The sequence below is a fragment of the Corythoichthys intestinalis genome, chromosome 16 (genome assembly GCF_030265065.1).
Source record: "Corythoichthys intestinalis isolate RoL2023-P3 chromosome 16, ASM3026506v1, whole genome shotgun sequence".
In the NCBI taxonomy this organism is placed as follows: domain Eukaryota; kingdom Metazoa; phylum Chordata; class Actinopteri; order Syngnathiformes; family Syngnathidae; genus Corythoichthys; species Corythoichthys intestinalis.
The window spans coordinates 7,002,790-7,018,374 of record NC_080410.1 but is presented as its reverse complement, the minus strand read 5'-3'; the positions used below and the strand labels follow the sequence as shown (position 1 = coordinate 7,018,374).

The following is a 15,585-nucleotide window of genomic DNA, read 5'->3' as shown; positions in this document are numbered from 1 at the left end:
TGCCAAAGGGGAGGCCACAAAATATTCAATGTGATTGTTCACTTACTTATTTCTCCCCCTTCTGTCATTGCTTACATGCTATCCTCATTAAAATATGAAAACCTATAAATGTTTGGGTGGTTTTAATTAAAGCAGACACTGTTTTTTCATCCGTGTTATTTTGACAAAGATCAGATCACATTTAATGGTGATTTTATGCAGAAATGTGAGAAATTCCAAAAGGTTCAGATACTTTGTTTTACCACTGTAGTAGACCTCACATATTTGTGGTTTGGGATTTTAAAATGTTTCTTTAAATTACTTTCTAAATTTTAAATACATTTGTTAAATTAAATATCTTTTGGGATGGGTGAACCCAAAGATAATTAGCTTGCTGGTATTTTTTTCCTGGCCAATTCAAGAATCTGTGGGCTTTTGGTCAACGCATTTTCAATGGCATCAACTGTTTTTGTATTCCCACTATTCAAAGATTCAGGGCTTCAGCTTTTGATAACAGGTTTCCTGAGATGAATTATCATGTAATACTGAACATCATCAGCAGATGATCTTTTAAATCAACAGCAGGTAAAGAGGTACCATTACTACTTGATACAGTTACTCCTCACAGGTTAACGTCTGGTCCCAGCAGTTCCACTTGACGAGCTCCTTTCCTTGAAACCAGAGTTGAATTTCTCTTTGCGCTCCCTCCAGTGAATCGCTGGCATGAACTACATTTCTTCAAACATAAAACATGATTCGACTTCCAAAGGTTTGAACATTCAATAGGTCTCATTTTAATGCAGTACCTGCTGACATGAAGACTAAAATCTCCTCTGACGGTGCCTGCTGGGGCCGCCGCAGGGTTGGTGGGTCCCACCATGGCACGTGATGACTGGACCACATTGTGCCCTTCCCACACCTATGAGTAAGACCAAAATTATTCCAAGCAGAGAAAAATGCAACATTTCTAATAAATAATGAAATGAATTATCCCTTTTTCGTGTTGAAGATGCTAGACATCCTTTTTGACTGGAAGGGGGCAAATGAATGTTCGTTCATTCGCTCCTCCCATTTAAAATAGATTGGATGTCTAGCGCAGTCATTGGCACTATATAGTATTTTTATTTATTTATTTTTTTATTCTGAGTAATTTAGCCTTGTTCGGGCAATTAACTATAAATTTTGATTATTCATCATTTTAATTGCATTATATTTAAGGAACTACTTTTTCCCCCATATTTTGAATCCTGAGGCTTATTGTTCAGTGTATGGAGGTAGATTTGTGTCTTTATTATTCAATCAAAAAAAAAGTTGCTTGAATAAAAAAAAAGTTGCCTCAATCAAAATATATATTTTCAATCGAAAAAAAAGTCTACAATAAAAAAAAAAAAAAAAAAGTGTTTGAATGCAAAAATAAATTTGAAATTCAAAACGATGCACTTGAATGCTATTTTTCTTTGATTTTTTTTTTTTTTTTTTTAAGTCAAGTTTGTTTTGATCGAAACTTTTTTGATTGAAGTAATGTAGTTTTGCGTTTGGACAACATTTTGGCTAGGACATTTGTGTCTTTATTATTCAATCAAAAAATAAGTTGCTTCAAACAAAAATATATATATTTTCAAAAGCAAAATCACTTCAATCAAAAAAAAAAAAAAAAAAATCAATCATAGAAAAAAAGTTTTTGAATGCGAAAAAATATTTGAGACTCAGAAATTCACATTTGAACACAATATTTCACTGAAACCGTTTTCTTTGATTGAAGCAATCCTTTTTGTGTTTGGGCCATGTGGGTAGAACATTTGTGTCTAAATCATTCAACCCCCAAAAAAGTGGCTTCAATCAAAAAAAAAAAAATCTATTTTCAATCAAAGAAAAAAATCATTTGCAAAAAATAAAATTGCCCTTCCCTAAAAATATATATTTTCTGAAAATATATTTTTTTTTTTGAAATATGTATTTTTTTAAATTGAAGTGTCACTTTTTTTGGAGAGCAAATCGTTTTGAACTCATTTTTTATTTGAAGTACTACAACTTTTGAACGCACTTTTTTTAAGTAGAAAAAGTTAAGATTGAATCATTTTGACACAAAAATCCAACTTCGCCGCTACTTCCGACATGTTTGAGTGGCAGGTGACTACGCCAATGGCATAAAAGCATGATGAAGCAAGAATAATGGCCACCAGGGCTCCAGCCAGCCATCGGACTCTGCCGAAAGTCCAAGCGCACCGGTACGGGGGTGTGACATAGGGATCTCACTGGAGTGCCCGTGACGGTACAGTGCCCTCTCGTGGCAAAAAAACTTGACTTAAAAACAAAAAAAACAAAAAACAAAACATTAAATCAAAGAAAAATAGTTTTCAAATGCATTTTTTTGAGTTTCAAATTTATTTTTGCATTCAAACACTTTTTTTTTTTTAATTGAAGTGACTTTTTTTTCCCAATTGAAAATATAGATTTGAAGCAACTTTTTTTGGGGGGGGTTGAATAATAAAGACACAAATTACCTCCATACCAGTGTGGCTTATTTGTTGATTTATTTGGGTTAATCGGTAACACTTTATCTGATAGCGGCATCGTAAGAGTCATCCGGCAAATTTAGTCCCTAACTCCATTTATGTCCAGCTTGGATCTTTTTCATTCGTTCAAAAGTCAGATAGATCATTTGCCAGATGACACTACATGACATCTGTCATAAGCATTCATAAAATAGAGATGTTCATAAATAAAGAGCTTCGCCTTTCGACTCAGCTCCATCTTCACCACGACGGACCGATGCAGAGTCCGCATTACTGCAGACGCAGCACCGATCTGCCTGTCAATCTCACGTTCCGTTTTTCCGTCACTCGTGAACAAGACCCCGAGATACTTGACTCCTCCACTTGGGGGAGGACTTCATCCCTGACCCGGAGAGGGCATTCCACCTTTTCCTGACTGAGGACCATGGTCTCGGATTTAGAGGTGTTGAACCCATCCCGACCGCTTAACACTCAGCTGCGAACCGCAGCTCCACAACACCACATCATCCGCAAAAAGCAGAGATGTAATATGCAGTAAACTTTATGCACAGGAAAACATACTTAGGAGAAATTTTTTTATTAGGGCTGTCAAAATTATTGCGTTAACGGGCGGTAATTTTTTTTTTTTTAATTAATCACGTTAAAATATTTGACGCAATTAATGCACATGCCTCGCTCAAACAGATTATAATGACAGCACAGACTCTTGTCCACTTGTTACTTGTGTTTTTTGGTGTTTTTGTCGCCCTCTGCTGGCGCTTGGGTGTGACTGATTTTATGGGTTTCAGCACTATGGGCATTGTGTAATTATTGACATCAACAATGGCGAACTACTAGTTTATTTTTTGATTGAAAATTTAACTAATTTTATTCAAACGAAAACATTAAGAGGGGTTTTAATATAAAATTTCTATAACTTGTACTAACATTTATCTTTTAAGAACTACAAGTCTTTCTATCCATGGATTGCTTTAACAGAACGGTAATGTTAATGCCATCTTGATGATTTATTGTTATAATAAACAAATACAGTACTTATGTACAGTATGTTGAATGTATATATCGGTCTTGTGTCTTATCTTTCCATTCCAACAATAATTTACAGAAAAATATGGCATATTTTATAGATGGTTTGAATTGCGATTAATTATGATTAATTAATTTTTAAGCTGTGATTAACTCGATTAAAAATTTTGATCGTTTGACAGCCCAAATTTTTATGTGTTCCTTCCACGTGAAAGCATCACTGTTCAGGGCATATTGCACACCCTTTTACTAGTGTTGCACCGATACCATTTTTTGGGCCCGATACCAATACAGATACCTGGCTGTGCAGTATCGGCCGATACAGATACCATTCTGTTTGCAAAAAAATAAATATATATATATATACAGTATATGTACATATAAGGGATGCAACGATACAGTTAAGTCATGGTTCGGTACGATTTTCGATACAATTCAATACATTTAATGCTCTGAAACAGAAAATGCAACTGTTATTATTATTTTATTTATTTATTTATTTGCTAACAAGCAAAAATAACAGTGCCATCATATGAACAAGCATTTTAGTATATAATATTTATGTGCTTACTTCTTACTGATCTGAAGAAATTTTGTATATAAGTACTGAGAACAATCTTTACTGTTAGTAAAGTGGGGTACACTGTTGATTGCTGCAGCTCTCTGAGCAGCTATATTTACCATATAAGCAAAATATCCTATTTGTGGTCCGAGTCCATCTGTAACATGTACTGAATTAACAGTATTTGCAGCATTATCTATAGTCACTGGTATGGATTGATTTGGCCTGCTTAACTTCCATTCAGTCATGGCGGTTTCTAATTCATCAATGTAGTATATGGACGACGCATCGCTCTGGGCTCACGCAGCTAATGGCATGGGATCTAAGGTAGCACATCTAGGTTGCTATTTGATGATATCTAGTGTGTGCGCGAGAGTTGGCATGGGATCTAACATAGGACATCTAGGTTGCTATTTGATGATATCTAGTGCGCGCGCTGCGCCGCTAGAGTGTTTTCTGTCCACAGAAGTCACTTCTGCTCTTTACTGCACAACACCAGCATATGACACTCGACTTTCATAAACAGGACGAGTTTGAAGTACGGCGCTCTTAATTTGCCACTCATTGTTTATCATGAAACCACGAGTTTGCTTAGTCTCCCACGGTCTTAACCTTTCTGATCCCAATGGCTGTACAACTGTAGGCGTTAGCTTACGCATGCTAATCATTTGTGAGTGTTGTGCTAAATGGCTAGCGTATTATCACGGATATGCGTTGTAGATTACTTTCTTAATATCGAAGATGATGGTGTTAATTTCGTTTGGTAATTTCGAGACAAAGACACACAGATGTCATGCATCGGGATTTGGGAAGGTAGCTCTCGTGGGGAGGACAGTACATTTGCGTTCAAGTGATGCCAGTAGATGGTATCGGCGCCCTAAATGTTGGTACTCGTCGATACCGATACCACCAATTCGGGCCGGATCGGCGCCCCCTGCCGATACTGGTATCGGTATCGGTGCAACTTTACCTTTTACACCGCTCACCTATGGACCAGGTACTTAGCTAAGTCCATACAGAGGCTAAATGTAGCCTATAATGATGCCTTGAGGCTGTTATTGCGGGTGCCTAGGTGGTACAGCGCCAGCCAATTATTTGTCAGTTCCGGGTTACCCACCTTTAAAGCACTAATAATAAATCTGATGTATAAGTTCATGTGTCGATTAAATGTGTCTGAAAACCCTAAACCCCGGACTCTAAAAATAGTTATAGATGTAGGTCTAACATGTGGCACCATTGGCGTAAATGCGTCTTTGTTGTGCACAGATAGTTTGTGCCTTTTTAATGTTCTTTCTTTTGTAGTTTCTGTTCCTGTTTTTTCTTATGTTATTTTTCTGTTGGTTTGTGTGCTAAGGACACCCTGTGTGACTCTGGAATAAAGATCATATAATATTGAGGCCACCAAACCGGACCCCCTCAGTGCCTCGGCTGCACCTACTGTAGATATTCTGTCCATAAGGGTAATGAACAGAACCAGTGACATAGGGCAGCTTTGGCGGAATCCAACTCTCACTGGAAACGGATCCGACTTACAACCAGCTACACGGACCAAACTCTGACACTGGTCATACAGGGACCGGAGCGCCCCCCACAGTACTTCCCTGGGGGACACGGGGGTATGCCTTCTCCAAGTCCATAAAACATATGTAGACTGGTTGGACAAACTCCCATGATCCCCCAAGAACTCTGCTGAGGGTATAGAGCTGATCCACTGTTCCGCGGCCCGGACGAAAACCACACTGCTCCTCTTGAATCCGAGATTCGACTTCCCGATTGACCAGTACCCCTGAGTAGACCTTCCCAGGGAGGCTGAGGAGTGTCATCCCCCTATAGTTGGAACACATCCTTCAGTCCCCCTTTTTAAAAAGAGGGACCACCACCCCGGTCTGCCAATCCAGAGGCACTGTCCCCAATGTCCACGCTATGGTGCAGAGCAGAGACTTGTCAACCAAGACAACCCCACAACATCCAGAGCCTTTAGAAACTGCAGGTGGATCTCATCCACACCCGGGGCTCTGCCACGAGGAGCTTTTTAACCATCCCGTTGACTTCAACCCCAGAGATAGGAAGACCCGCCTCGGAGTCCCCATGCTCTGCTTCTTCATGGGAAGGCGTGTCGGTGGAATTGAGGAGGTCTTCAAACTATTCGTTCCACAGACTCACAACATATTCTGAGTAACTTCGTATGCATAAATTGACTCACGTCACTTTATCTGGAATTTAAATTAACACGCGATCATATTTTTACATAAACAATTCATAAACAGATCGAGCAATCCTAATTACGTCTACCGTAATTTTCATACTATAAAGCGCCGCTGATTTTATGCAGCTATCCACCAAATTGGGCACGAAACGGTATTTGTTCATAGATAAGCTGCAATGGACTATAAGGGGCAGCTGTCATCATTGTATTATGGGATATTTACAGCAAAAGATATTAACTGGTAACACTTTATTTTACAGCTGCATCATACGACTGTCATAAGACCAAATAAACCACCATTAAGCTTTGAACCAAATGGCTGCAAAGCTTCATCGCTAAGCTTCATTTGGATATCACTGCTCCCTTGTAGGAGACAGTCAACCTCTGCTGCCACCTGCTGTCAACACTGTTGTTGTCCAACATGCCTCCAAGCATGCATTGCAGCACTACAGATCTAAATAACAATCAAAATTCATGTTCTGTGCTAATTATTTCTTCAGTTACTGTTCCAGTTATTAGTTATGGTATTTGGTAACACTTTATTTGACAGTGACGACATAAGACTGTCATTGGACTATCATAATTTTGACATGACACCAGGGGTCGCGTTAACCGAATATTTTCCGTCGTTGACCGGTTTTTTAAAACGGTGACGGAAAAAATTGAAGTCCATCCGTCATTTTGACAGGTTGCAATTCACACCCCAGACCACAGGGTGGCGGCGAGTGAGCATATTAATTAGCTATTGTCTCTCTTGATGCATTACGTCGTTGGCCTTACTCGGAAAAATGTCAAGGCAACTGAGTGTTTGCCTAGCACGGCCAGACTGTTCTCCCTGTATTTTTCAAACACTGAGAGACAAGTCTGGGACACAGCCTCTCGAGTAGGTACAAAATCAATCGACAAATCAGATTTGTTTATTTGCGTGACGTGTTCTTCACGAGCAACGTCACTCTTGCGCGTCAAAAGTTGTCTCTAGAACAACATGGATGGCAAACGGGAGAGCCGAGAATATGTTTCAATCCGCGGTAAATTCTGTTTTAAATGAGCTAAAACACATCGACACAAATCATTGACAACAGTCTGTCTCGCACTAGCTATGTTGAATAAACTCCGTTCTCCTCGTATGTTTACTTCCGCGCGCAAGTCCCTCGTCCTGCCCTCGTCGCTTTGCTAACGGCCATCTGCCCGTCGCTGATTGGTGCACTCCGCTGTCTGTTTGCCTCTTGTTAAGCTTGTTCGGACAGAATATTCATTAAAAATGAATGAAAACTAAATACTATTGAATATGTCATTATTATCATTTTAAAAATGTAAGTGACGGGTAAAAATAGATTATGACCGGATTTTTATGACACTGTCAGTCAAAATGACAGACAACGAAAAAGTCTAGCGCAACCTCTGCATGACACTGTCACGAGCATTTATGAATGTTTATAACAGATGTCATTTAGTGTTATCTGACAAATTATCTCACTTTTGAATGGATGTAAAAGATCCAAGCTGGACATAAATGGTGTTAGTGACATAATTTGCCAGATGACAATTATTGACATAAGCATTCAGTAAGGCCCATGATAGTATCATGTCATAATTATGACAGTCTTATGACACCGCTGTCAAATAAAGTGTTACCTGTTAACCGAAATAAACAAATAAGCCGCACTGCACTGTAAGCCGCAGGATTCAAAATGAAGGAAAAAAGTAGTGGCTTACGGTCTGAAAATTACGGTATTTACATATCATTTCAGGATGTGTGTGACTGGGCTCTCACCATGACGACCACAGGCCCCGAGGTCATGTACTCCACCAGATTGGGATAGAAGGGCTTCTGTGTCAGTTGACAGTAGTGTTGGGACAAAAGCTCCTCCGACACCTTCTCAACATATTTAAAATACCATAGATTAGGGCATAAACAGCACTTAACACATGCAGGCGAACACAATATGTACCTGCAGCATTTTTAAGCCTACCAGCTGAAAGCCCCTCTGCTCGAAGCGCCGAATGATCTGCCCCACAAGACGACGCTGGACGCCATCTGGCTTGACAGCAATGAGAGTCCGCTCCTTGACATCTGGAAGACACAAGAAGACCTTGCTACATAAGATAGTAAGCATGGAATTGTCATTTTCTTAAATGGTAGACACAAAGGCTGTTTGACAAATCGATTTTTAACCAATAACGACTTTTCTGGTTAAAACCATGTTAAAACGTTCAAATCGTTATGTTACATTTTCAAAATCGCACCGTTTTGGTTTATCTAAGTCAGTGGTCTCTCACCCGGTCCTCAAAGGCCTGCTGTGGGTGCAGGATTTCATTCCAAACAAGATGACTACACTTATTCACCAATCTGGTGTTTTACAAGTGCAATCAGTTGATTAGAGTCAGGTGCTGCTTGTTTTAGCAAAAACCTCATTGGTTCAGCTATCTGTGCTGGATCGGAAGGAGCAGAAACCACGACCTACAGCAGGCCTTTGAGGACGGGGTTGGAGACCACTGATCTAAGTTGTTTCCTCTTCATTTCCGCTTCCGCCCACGTCTTAAATAACAGGAACAACAGCAGCAACCATGGCTTCCGGCAGTTGCTTTGTTTCTAAAAAAAAAATTGTACGCTCTTTATTGTAGTTTTTCAGCTGGTTTGGTAGCGGAGATTGCTGAACAAATTAAAACCTGCATATCAGTTACTTTGGGAGCAGTCGCAACGTCACACAAGATGTGCAAAATGCAGTGGTGGAATTTTTTTTTCTTTTTTTTTTCAATAATTCTTTTTATTGTTTTTCAGTCACAAGTTAAATTTGACATACAGTCCTCAGCAATGGAATCCAACTTGCACACAATGTGAATTTGACGTATAAGCATACATGCAAAACCGGAAAAAAAAAAAAAAAAAACATCCACACACAAACAGCACCTCATTATTTATGAAAATACTGTTAATAGGGCAATGTCTCCGCAGTTCAACAGCACCTGATAGCCCCACATAGCGCTCCCCAGAAATCAACAGACAACAATGTATATATGAACTTTGTGTCCGGTGGGAGGAGCGGCACCATTCCGTGTATTACTAACGGGCAAGAAAAAGCAAACAAACAAGAAAATATCGTTATTCCGGAATGCGAGGGAAATTCAAAGCCCTAGCATATGTCAGGAAAAGGGTGAAATATGAGAATATGAGAAATTCCAGGAACAAGTTTCTTGTGAAATTCATTGGATACCCGTCAGGGCCAGGAGTCTTGCCTGAGCTAAGTGACTGGATAGCGCAATGTAGCTCCTCAGTTGAAATCGGCTGCTCCAGTACTACAGCATTATCTGCTCCAATCAATGGCATGGTTAAGGACTGGAAGAAGCCCTCCAGTTCTTGGGTGCCTGCCGCTATTTCTGAGGTGTAAAGTCCTGATAGAAATTCTTGGATTCGTTGTTAATTACTAAGGGGTCTATTGAAGTACTGGTGGATGTTTTGACTTCAGGTATCTGGTTCGACACTGAAGAACAACGGAGCTTATGAGCCAACAGTTTACCCGCCTTTTCCCCTTGTTCGAAGTAATTGGTCTTAGTCTTAATAAAGAGGTCTGTGACCTGGTCAGTAAGCAGTGTATTTAGTTCAGCTTGCAAAATTAAGCGTTCTTTATAGACACTGGGTGAAGGTGAAATGGCAAATGGCTAATTGTCCAATACTGCGCATAAGGATTGACAAGGGCTCCCTTCTCAACTTGTTCTTGTGCGCAACATACAAGATGATCCCTCCCCTGATAAAAACTTGTGGTGGAATTTAACGAAGTAAAAGTATTTCATTGCTGTACTAAGTACATTTTGAGGCAGCAACCCGAGGGCAAGCAAGATTAGGCAGGTGAACAAGATATTGACCAATAACAACCAACTTAAATTTTGGAGTTTTTTTTTTAATCTTGTTAAGCTTCTGTTTACAGTGCAATTGTATTGCTTGTTTACCTCATTCTGCAGAATTTTCAATGAAATTGAGCAGTCAATAAATTTTCTGGTTCTTTGAATATTGGCTCAGATCTCTGTGTGTGTTATATATCTATGTATATATCACGTTTTCACATCGGGAGAAAATACCTTTACCTTTTACCTGCGAAGGAAATTGTCAAGCAAGTACTTTTGCACTTTCTCTTGAGTACCATAATTTTCGGACTATAAGCCGCTACTTTTTTCCTTCAGTTTGAATCCTGCGGCTTATAGCTTAGAGTGGCTTATTTGTTTATTTATTTGGGTTAATAGGTAACACTTTATTTGACAGCGGCATAATGAGACTCTCATAAGACCGTCATAAATATGACATGACACTATTATGCGCATTACTGAATGCTTACTGAATGAAAGTGTCATCCGGCAAATTATGTCACAAACTCCATTTATGTCTAACTCGGATCTTTTACATCCATTCAAAAGTGAGATAATTTCCCGTATACCACTAAATGACAACTATTATATAAGCATTCATTGATGCTCATGGCAGTATCATGTCATAATTATGATTCTCTAATGACAGTCTTATGGGGCCATTGTCAAATCAAATGTTACCAAGTACCATAATTAGCAATTAATGAAAAACTGGAACAGTAACTGAGGAAATAATTAGTATAGTACATAAATTTTAATTGTTATTTACATCCGTAGAACTGCAATGCATGCTAGGAGGCATGTTGTACGACAACAGTGTTGACAGCAGGTGGCAGCAGAGGTTGACTGTCCCACCCAAGGGAGCAGTGATGGCCAAATGAAGCTTCTTGAAGCAATGAAGCTTTGCAGCCAATTTGTTCAAAGCTTCATTGTGGTTCATTTGGTCCTCTGACAGTCTTATGATACCGCTGTCAAATAAAGTGTTACCAGTTAATATCCTTCGATCTAAATATCCCATAATACAGTGAGGACAGCTGCAGCTCATAGTCCAGTGCTGCATATCTTTGAACAAATGCCGTTTTCGTGCCAAATTTGGTGGGTGGCGGCTTATAGTCAGGTGCGCCTTATAGTGCAAAAATTACGATAAATTTCTTCTTAGATACTTGTACTTCTACTTAAGTAAACAAAAGTAAGTACTTCATACACCACTGCCAAAATGCAACCCTTTTTGATAGCAAAAAAACCCCTCAACAACAACCCTAAATGTATTCCCCCTCCTAAATATTTTTAAAATCAATTTTCTGCACAGGTGCAATAAGGTTTATGTACACTGAGGCTGTTCCAAGACAAACATACACCTGTTGGACTCTGAAGGGTAATATGGGAATCTCCAGTGAGTGAGTAAAATGGAGCAAAAAGGATTATCTGTAAACAACCTGCACATAAGGAACAGAAGTCATACAAAGCTCGTGAAGACACGAGATATGCATTTGTAAAGTATAAAAATAAATGTGCTTTTTCATCATAAATTTATTTATTCAATCATGCTATTAGCTCACTGGCTGCCATTCACAGTGATTGTGAATTTGACAAATCCCCTCTTAAAACAGTGCTTCTCAATTATTTTGCCCCTGAAGCCTGGAAGACATAAATGTTTCACCCCCCCCACCCCAACTCTCTGCTGCCACTGTAAATAGTATCATCTGTCTATAAAATTATTGTTATTGTAAGTACACCTCTGCATAACATTATATCATTTTTAGTATTAAAGAAAAAAGTAACATAGATCAGCCTTCAATAAAGTATAACTTTATAAACATTGTTTTGTTTGTAATAAAAAAGTAAATAAATAAAAAATTTGCCTGAATTTAAAAAAAAAAAAAAAAAAACCTGAAAATAAAAATTGATAATAAATAAATAATAATAAATACAAATTGATTAGCAACATTAACTCATGAGGACAATATGCCAAACAATTTGACCAAGAAAAAAACAAAACAAAACAAAAAAACAACAAACTATTAGAACAAAAAAGACAGTGTCATTGGACAGAGGAACACTTTTTATTTTTGCTGCAGGCAGTATCAGCTCCTTTGCTATGGCGTGGGGTTATTTTTGCATTGAACAACTTGGTATTCCACCTTATATAATGCTAACAGTACTAGCTGGTCTACAGATGTAACACTGATAATTGATTGACAATTGAAACGATTGTTGGCAATATTCGACACGTTTTTGCTGGGAAAAGAATCAGGAGCCTTATCAATGCACTTCGTCATATTTCTTCGTCATAGCTCTTAATACAGTGTATTACAAAAGTGAGTACACCCCTCGCATTTCCGCAGGTATTTAAGTATATCTTTTCATGGGACAACACTGACAAAAATGACACTTTGACACAATGAAAAGTAGTCTGTGTGCAGATTATATAAGAGAGTTAATTTATTTTCCTCTCATAATAACTCAAAATATAGCCATTAATATGTAAACCCCTGACAACAAAAGTGAGTACACCCCTTAGAAACTACGTACATCCCTAAATGTCCAAATTGAGTACTGCTTGACATTTTCCCTCCAAAATGTCATGTGACTCGTCACAGGAGTGCTGTCAGCATTGCTGCCGAAATTGAAGAGGTGGGGGATCAGCCTGTTAGTGCTCAGACCATACGCCGCACTCTACATCAAATTGGTGTGCATGGCTGTCACCCCAGGAGGAAGCCTCTTCTGATGACGGTACTGTACACAAGAAAGCCTGCCCGTCTCATCAGACCATAGGACATGGTTCCAGTCATCCATGTGCTTTGTTGACATGTCTTCAGCAAACTGTTTGCGGGCTTTCTTGTGTACGGTCTTCAGTAGAGGCTTCCTCCTGGGGTGACATCCATGCACACCAATTTAATGTAGAGTACGGCATATGGTCTGAGCACTAACAGGCTGACCCCCCACCTCTTCAATCTCTGCAGCAATGCTGACAGCACTCCTGTAATGAGTCACATGACATTTTGGAGGGGAAATGACAAGCAGTACTCAATTTGGACATTTAGGGATGTAGTTTTTAAGTGGTGTACTCACTTTTGTTGCCAGGGTTTAGATATTAATGGCTATATTTTGAGTTATTTTGAGAGGAAAATAAATTAACTCTATTATATAAGCTGCACACAGACTACTTTTCATTGTGTCAAAGTGTCATTTTGTCAGTGTTGTCCCATGAAAAGATATACTTAAATATCTGCAGAAATGCGAGGGGTGTACTCACTTTTTTGATACACTGTATCTCCAGTGCTCTTTGCTGTGTGCTCTTGTTTGGTTCAAAAATTCTGCGCGCACTCTGAAAATGAGAGCGACACTGCCACCCACTGAGTGGATGTGCAATTACACTTTATTCTAGTAGGGCAAAAAACTTTGTTCCCTGAAGTCACATGCCACACCCTCGACATGGCTCTGCGCCCACTATTTGAGAATTACTGACTTAAAATAAGGCAACATCAACAATGTTCCTACTGCTGTACCGGCTTTAATATCATTTCATAAATTAACTCATTGGCTGCCTTTGACGGTGATAGATGCGCAATCCATTTGGACTAGGGGCTATAATGCTGCTAAAACATGATCATTCAATGCAAGCCATCTCAGTTCAAATGGATTTGATGTATATTGCAATCAATTGTAGTTGATGATATATGATCACATATACATATTTTTATTGAGTGTGATTTTTTCCCCAAGTGCACTTTTTTTACCAGCACAAATTATTGTTACAATTTTTTTTTTTTTTTTTTTAACGCAATTTGTCTCCGGCATTAATTTGACTCCATACTGGTCTTGCTGGAAAAGAAACTAGCATATGCTCTGAATCTTTGGTTCATAATTTGATTGTCAAAATTGAACATGATCATTATACGTAAGCCTACGTGCATGGGAAATGGGCAGTATTTAAGGTTTATGAAACTTCCAATGTTTGCTTCTAGTGTCGAAGAACTGTTCAGACTAACGGCTGGCTGTATGCTGCCAATTATACATGTGACCCGTGGCAAGAACGCTCCACAGCAATGGAACAGGACTTCTGATAGCACTTCTACTAGTGAATCTTATCCTAAATTTCGTCTGAATGGAGTTGAAAGTGCGCTACTCAAATGCCAAGCAATCTACTTACTAGAGCTGCTCCCAAAGCAGGCCAATCGCACTGCGTTGACGCAAGGAATCAGATGTTTGGTGGCTTGTCCTTTCCATGGATTGACCAGTGGGAGGAACATCAAGCGCTGCAACAACATGGTCGTGTGTTCGAGTCTGTCTCTGCCGCCAAGGACAGACATTAGTTAGTTTAAATTCACGAGTGTCACAACACCCACCCCGTCTGACCCCTCTACAAACATATTTAACTCCACTGGTGCCAGAAATGCGCCTGCTGTTTGATAGTTTGCTTGTTCTATTTATTTGCTGAGGGCTAAAGTTCTTCCGGCAGGAGTATATTTTCCATTAATAATTGATAAAGGTATGGATTTTACACCAAAAAAAAAAAAAGATTTCATGGGACATTTTCTGCAAAAATTGCAGCAAGTATAAATAGCACGTTTAAGATACCACTGAAACAAAGCAAAAAATAAGAGTAAGATTTAAGCACGAACATTTGACCAAAGTCTTACTATTTATTTAACCCTTACATGCACAATTTTTATTTTCTGGACATGTTATTACATTCACAAAGGACAGGCATCTCAAACGTGAGGCCCTGGGGCCAATTACAGCCCGTAGGCAGAGGTAAGGAGAGTAGAGTTACTTTAAAATAACATTACTCAAGTATAAGTAGTCATCCAAAAAATGTACTCAAGTACAACCCTAGCAAAAAGTATGGAATCACCAGTGTCGGATGAGCAATCACTCAGACATTTTTTCATGTAAAACAAACTCAGATAAAAAGCTTGAAAAAATAATGAATTAGTTCAAAAGCGCAAATCTTTAGCATTGAGAAATGAATAAAAAACATTGTGGTGGTGAGTAAATGTTACTTTTATAGAGCAAGTGCAGGGTAATATATATGGAATCACTCCATTCTGAGAAAAAAAAATATGGAATCATGAGAAACAAACAAAGAAATAACGATCAAAACACATCTCTAGTATTTAGTAGCACCACTTCTGGCTTTTATGACAGCTTGCAGTCTCTGAGGCATGGACTTGATGAGTATTCTTCATCAATTTGGTGCCAACTCTCTGATTGCTGTTGCCAGATCATCCTTGCAGGTCGGAGCCTTGCTTTGGACCTTTTTTTTTTTTCAATTTCCATTACAGGTTTTCAATAGGGTTGAGATCTGGGCTATTTGGAGGCCATGACATTGACTGGATGAGTCTTTCTCCAAGGAATGCTTTAACAGTTTTAGCTCTGTGGCATGATACATTGTCATCTTGGAAAATGACAAACATATTTTCAAATCAAGG

The 15,585-nt window shown here is 38.9% G+C and overlaps 1 protein-coding gene across 2 annotated transcripts; it reads right to left on the bottom strand.

Moving 5' to 3' along the window:
• Nucleotides 1–182: 182 nt before the first annotated feature.
• nme4 (NME/NM23 nucleoside diphosphate kinase 4) lies at nucleotides 183–14,430 on the bottom strand. Of its 2 annotated transcripts, none has more exons than XM_057817062.1 (5): nucleotides 14,304–14,430; nucleotides 8,242–8,363; nucleotides 8,064–8,165; nucleotides 786–898; nucleotides 183–715 (listed from the first exon to the last, which is right to left on the bottom strand). In XM_057817062.1, exons 1-5 carry the CDS (start codon nucleotides 14,419–14,421, stop codon nucleotides 595–597), a joined length of 576 nt encoding a protein of 191 aa, XP_057673045.1. In that variant the 5' UTR covers nucleotides 14,422–14,430; the 3' UTR covers nucleotides 183–594. The 2 variants fall into 2 exon arrangements, with proteins under 2 accessions (XP_057673045.1, XP_057673046.1); XM_057817063.1 differs by having other exon boundaries at nucleotides 8,263–8,363.
• Nucleotides 14,431–15,585: the final 1,155 nt, after the last annotated feature.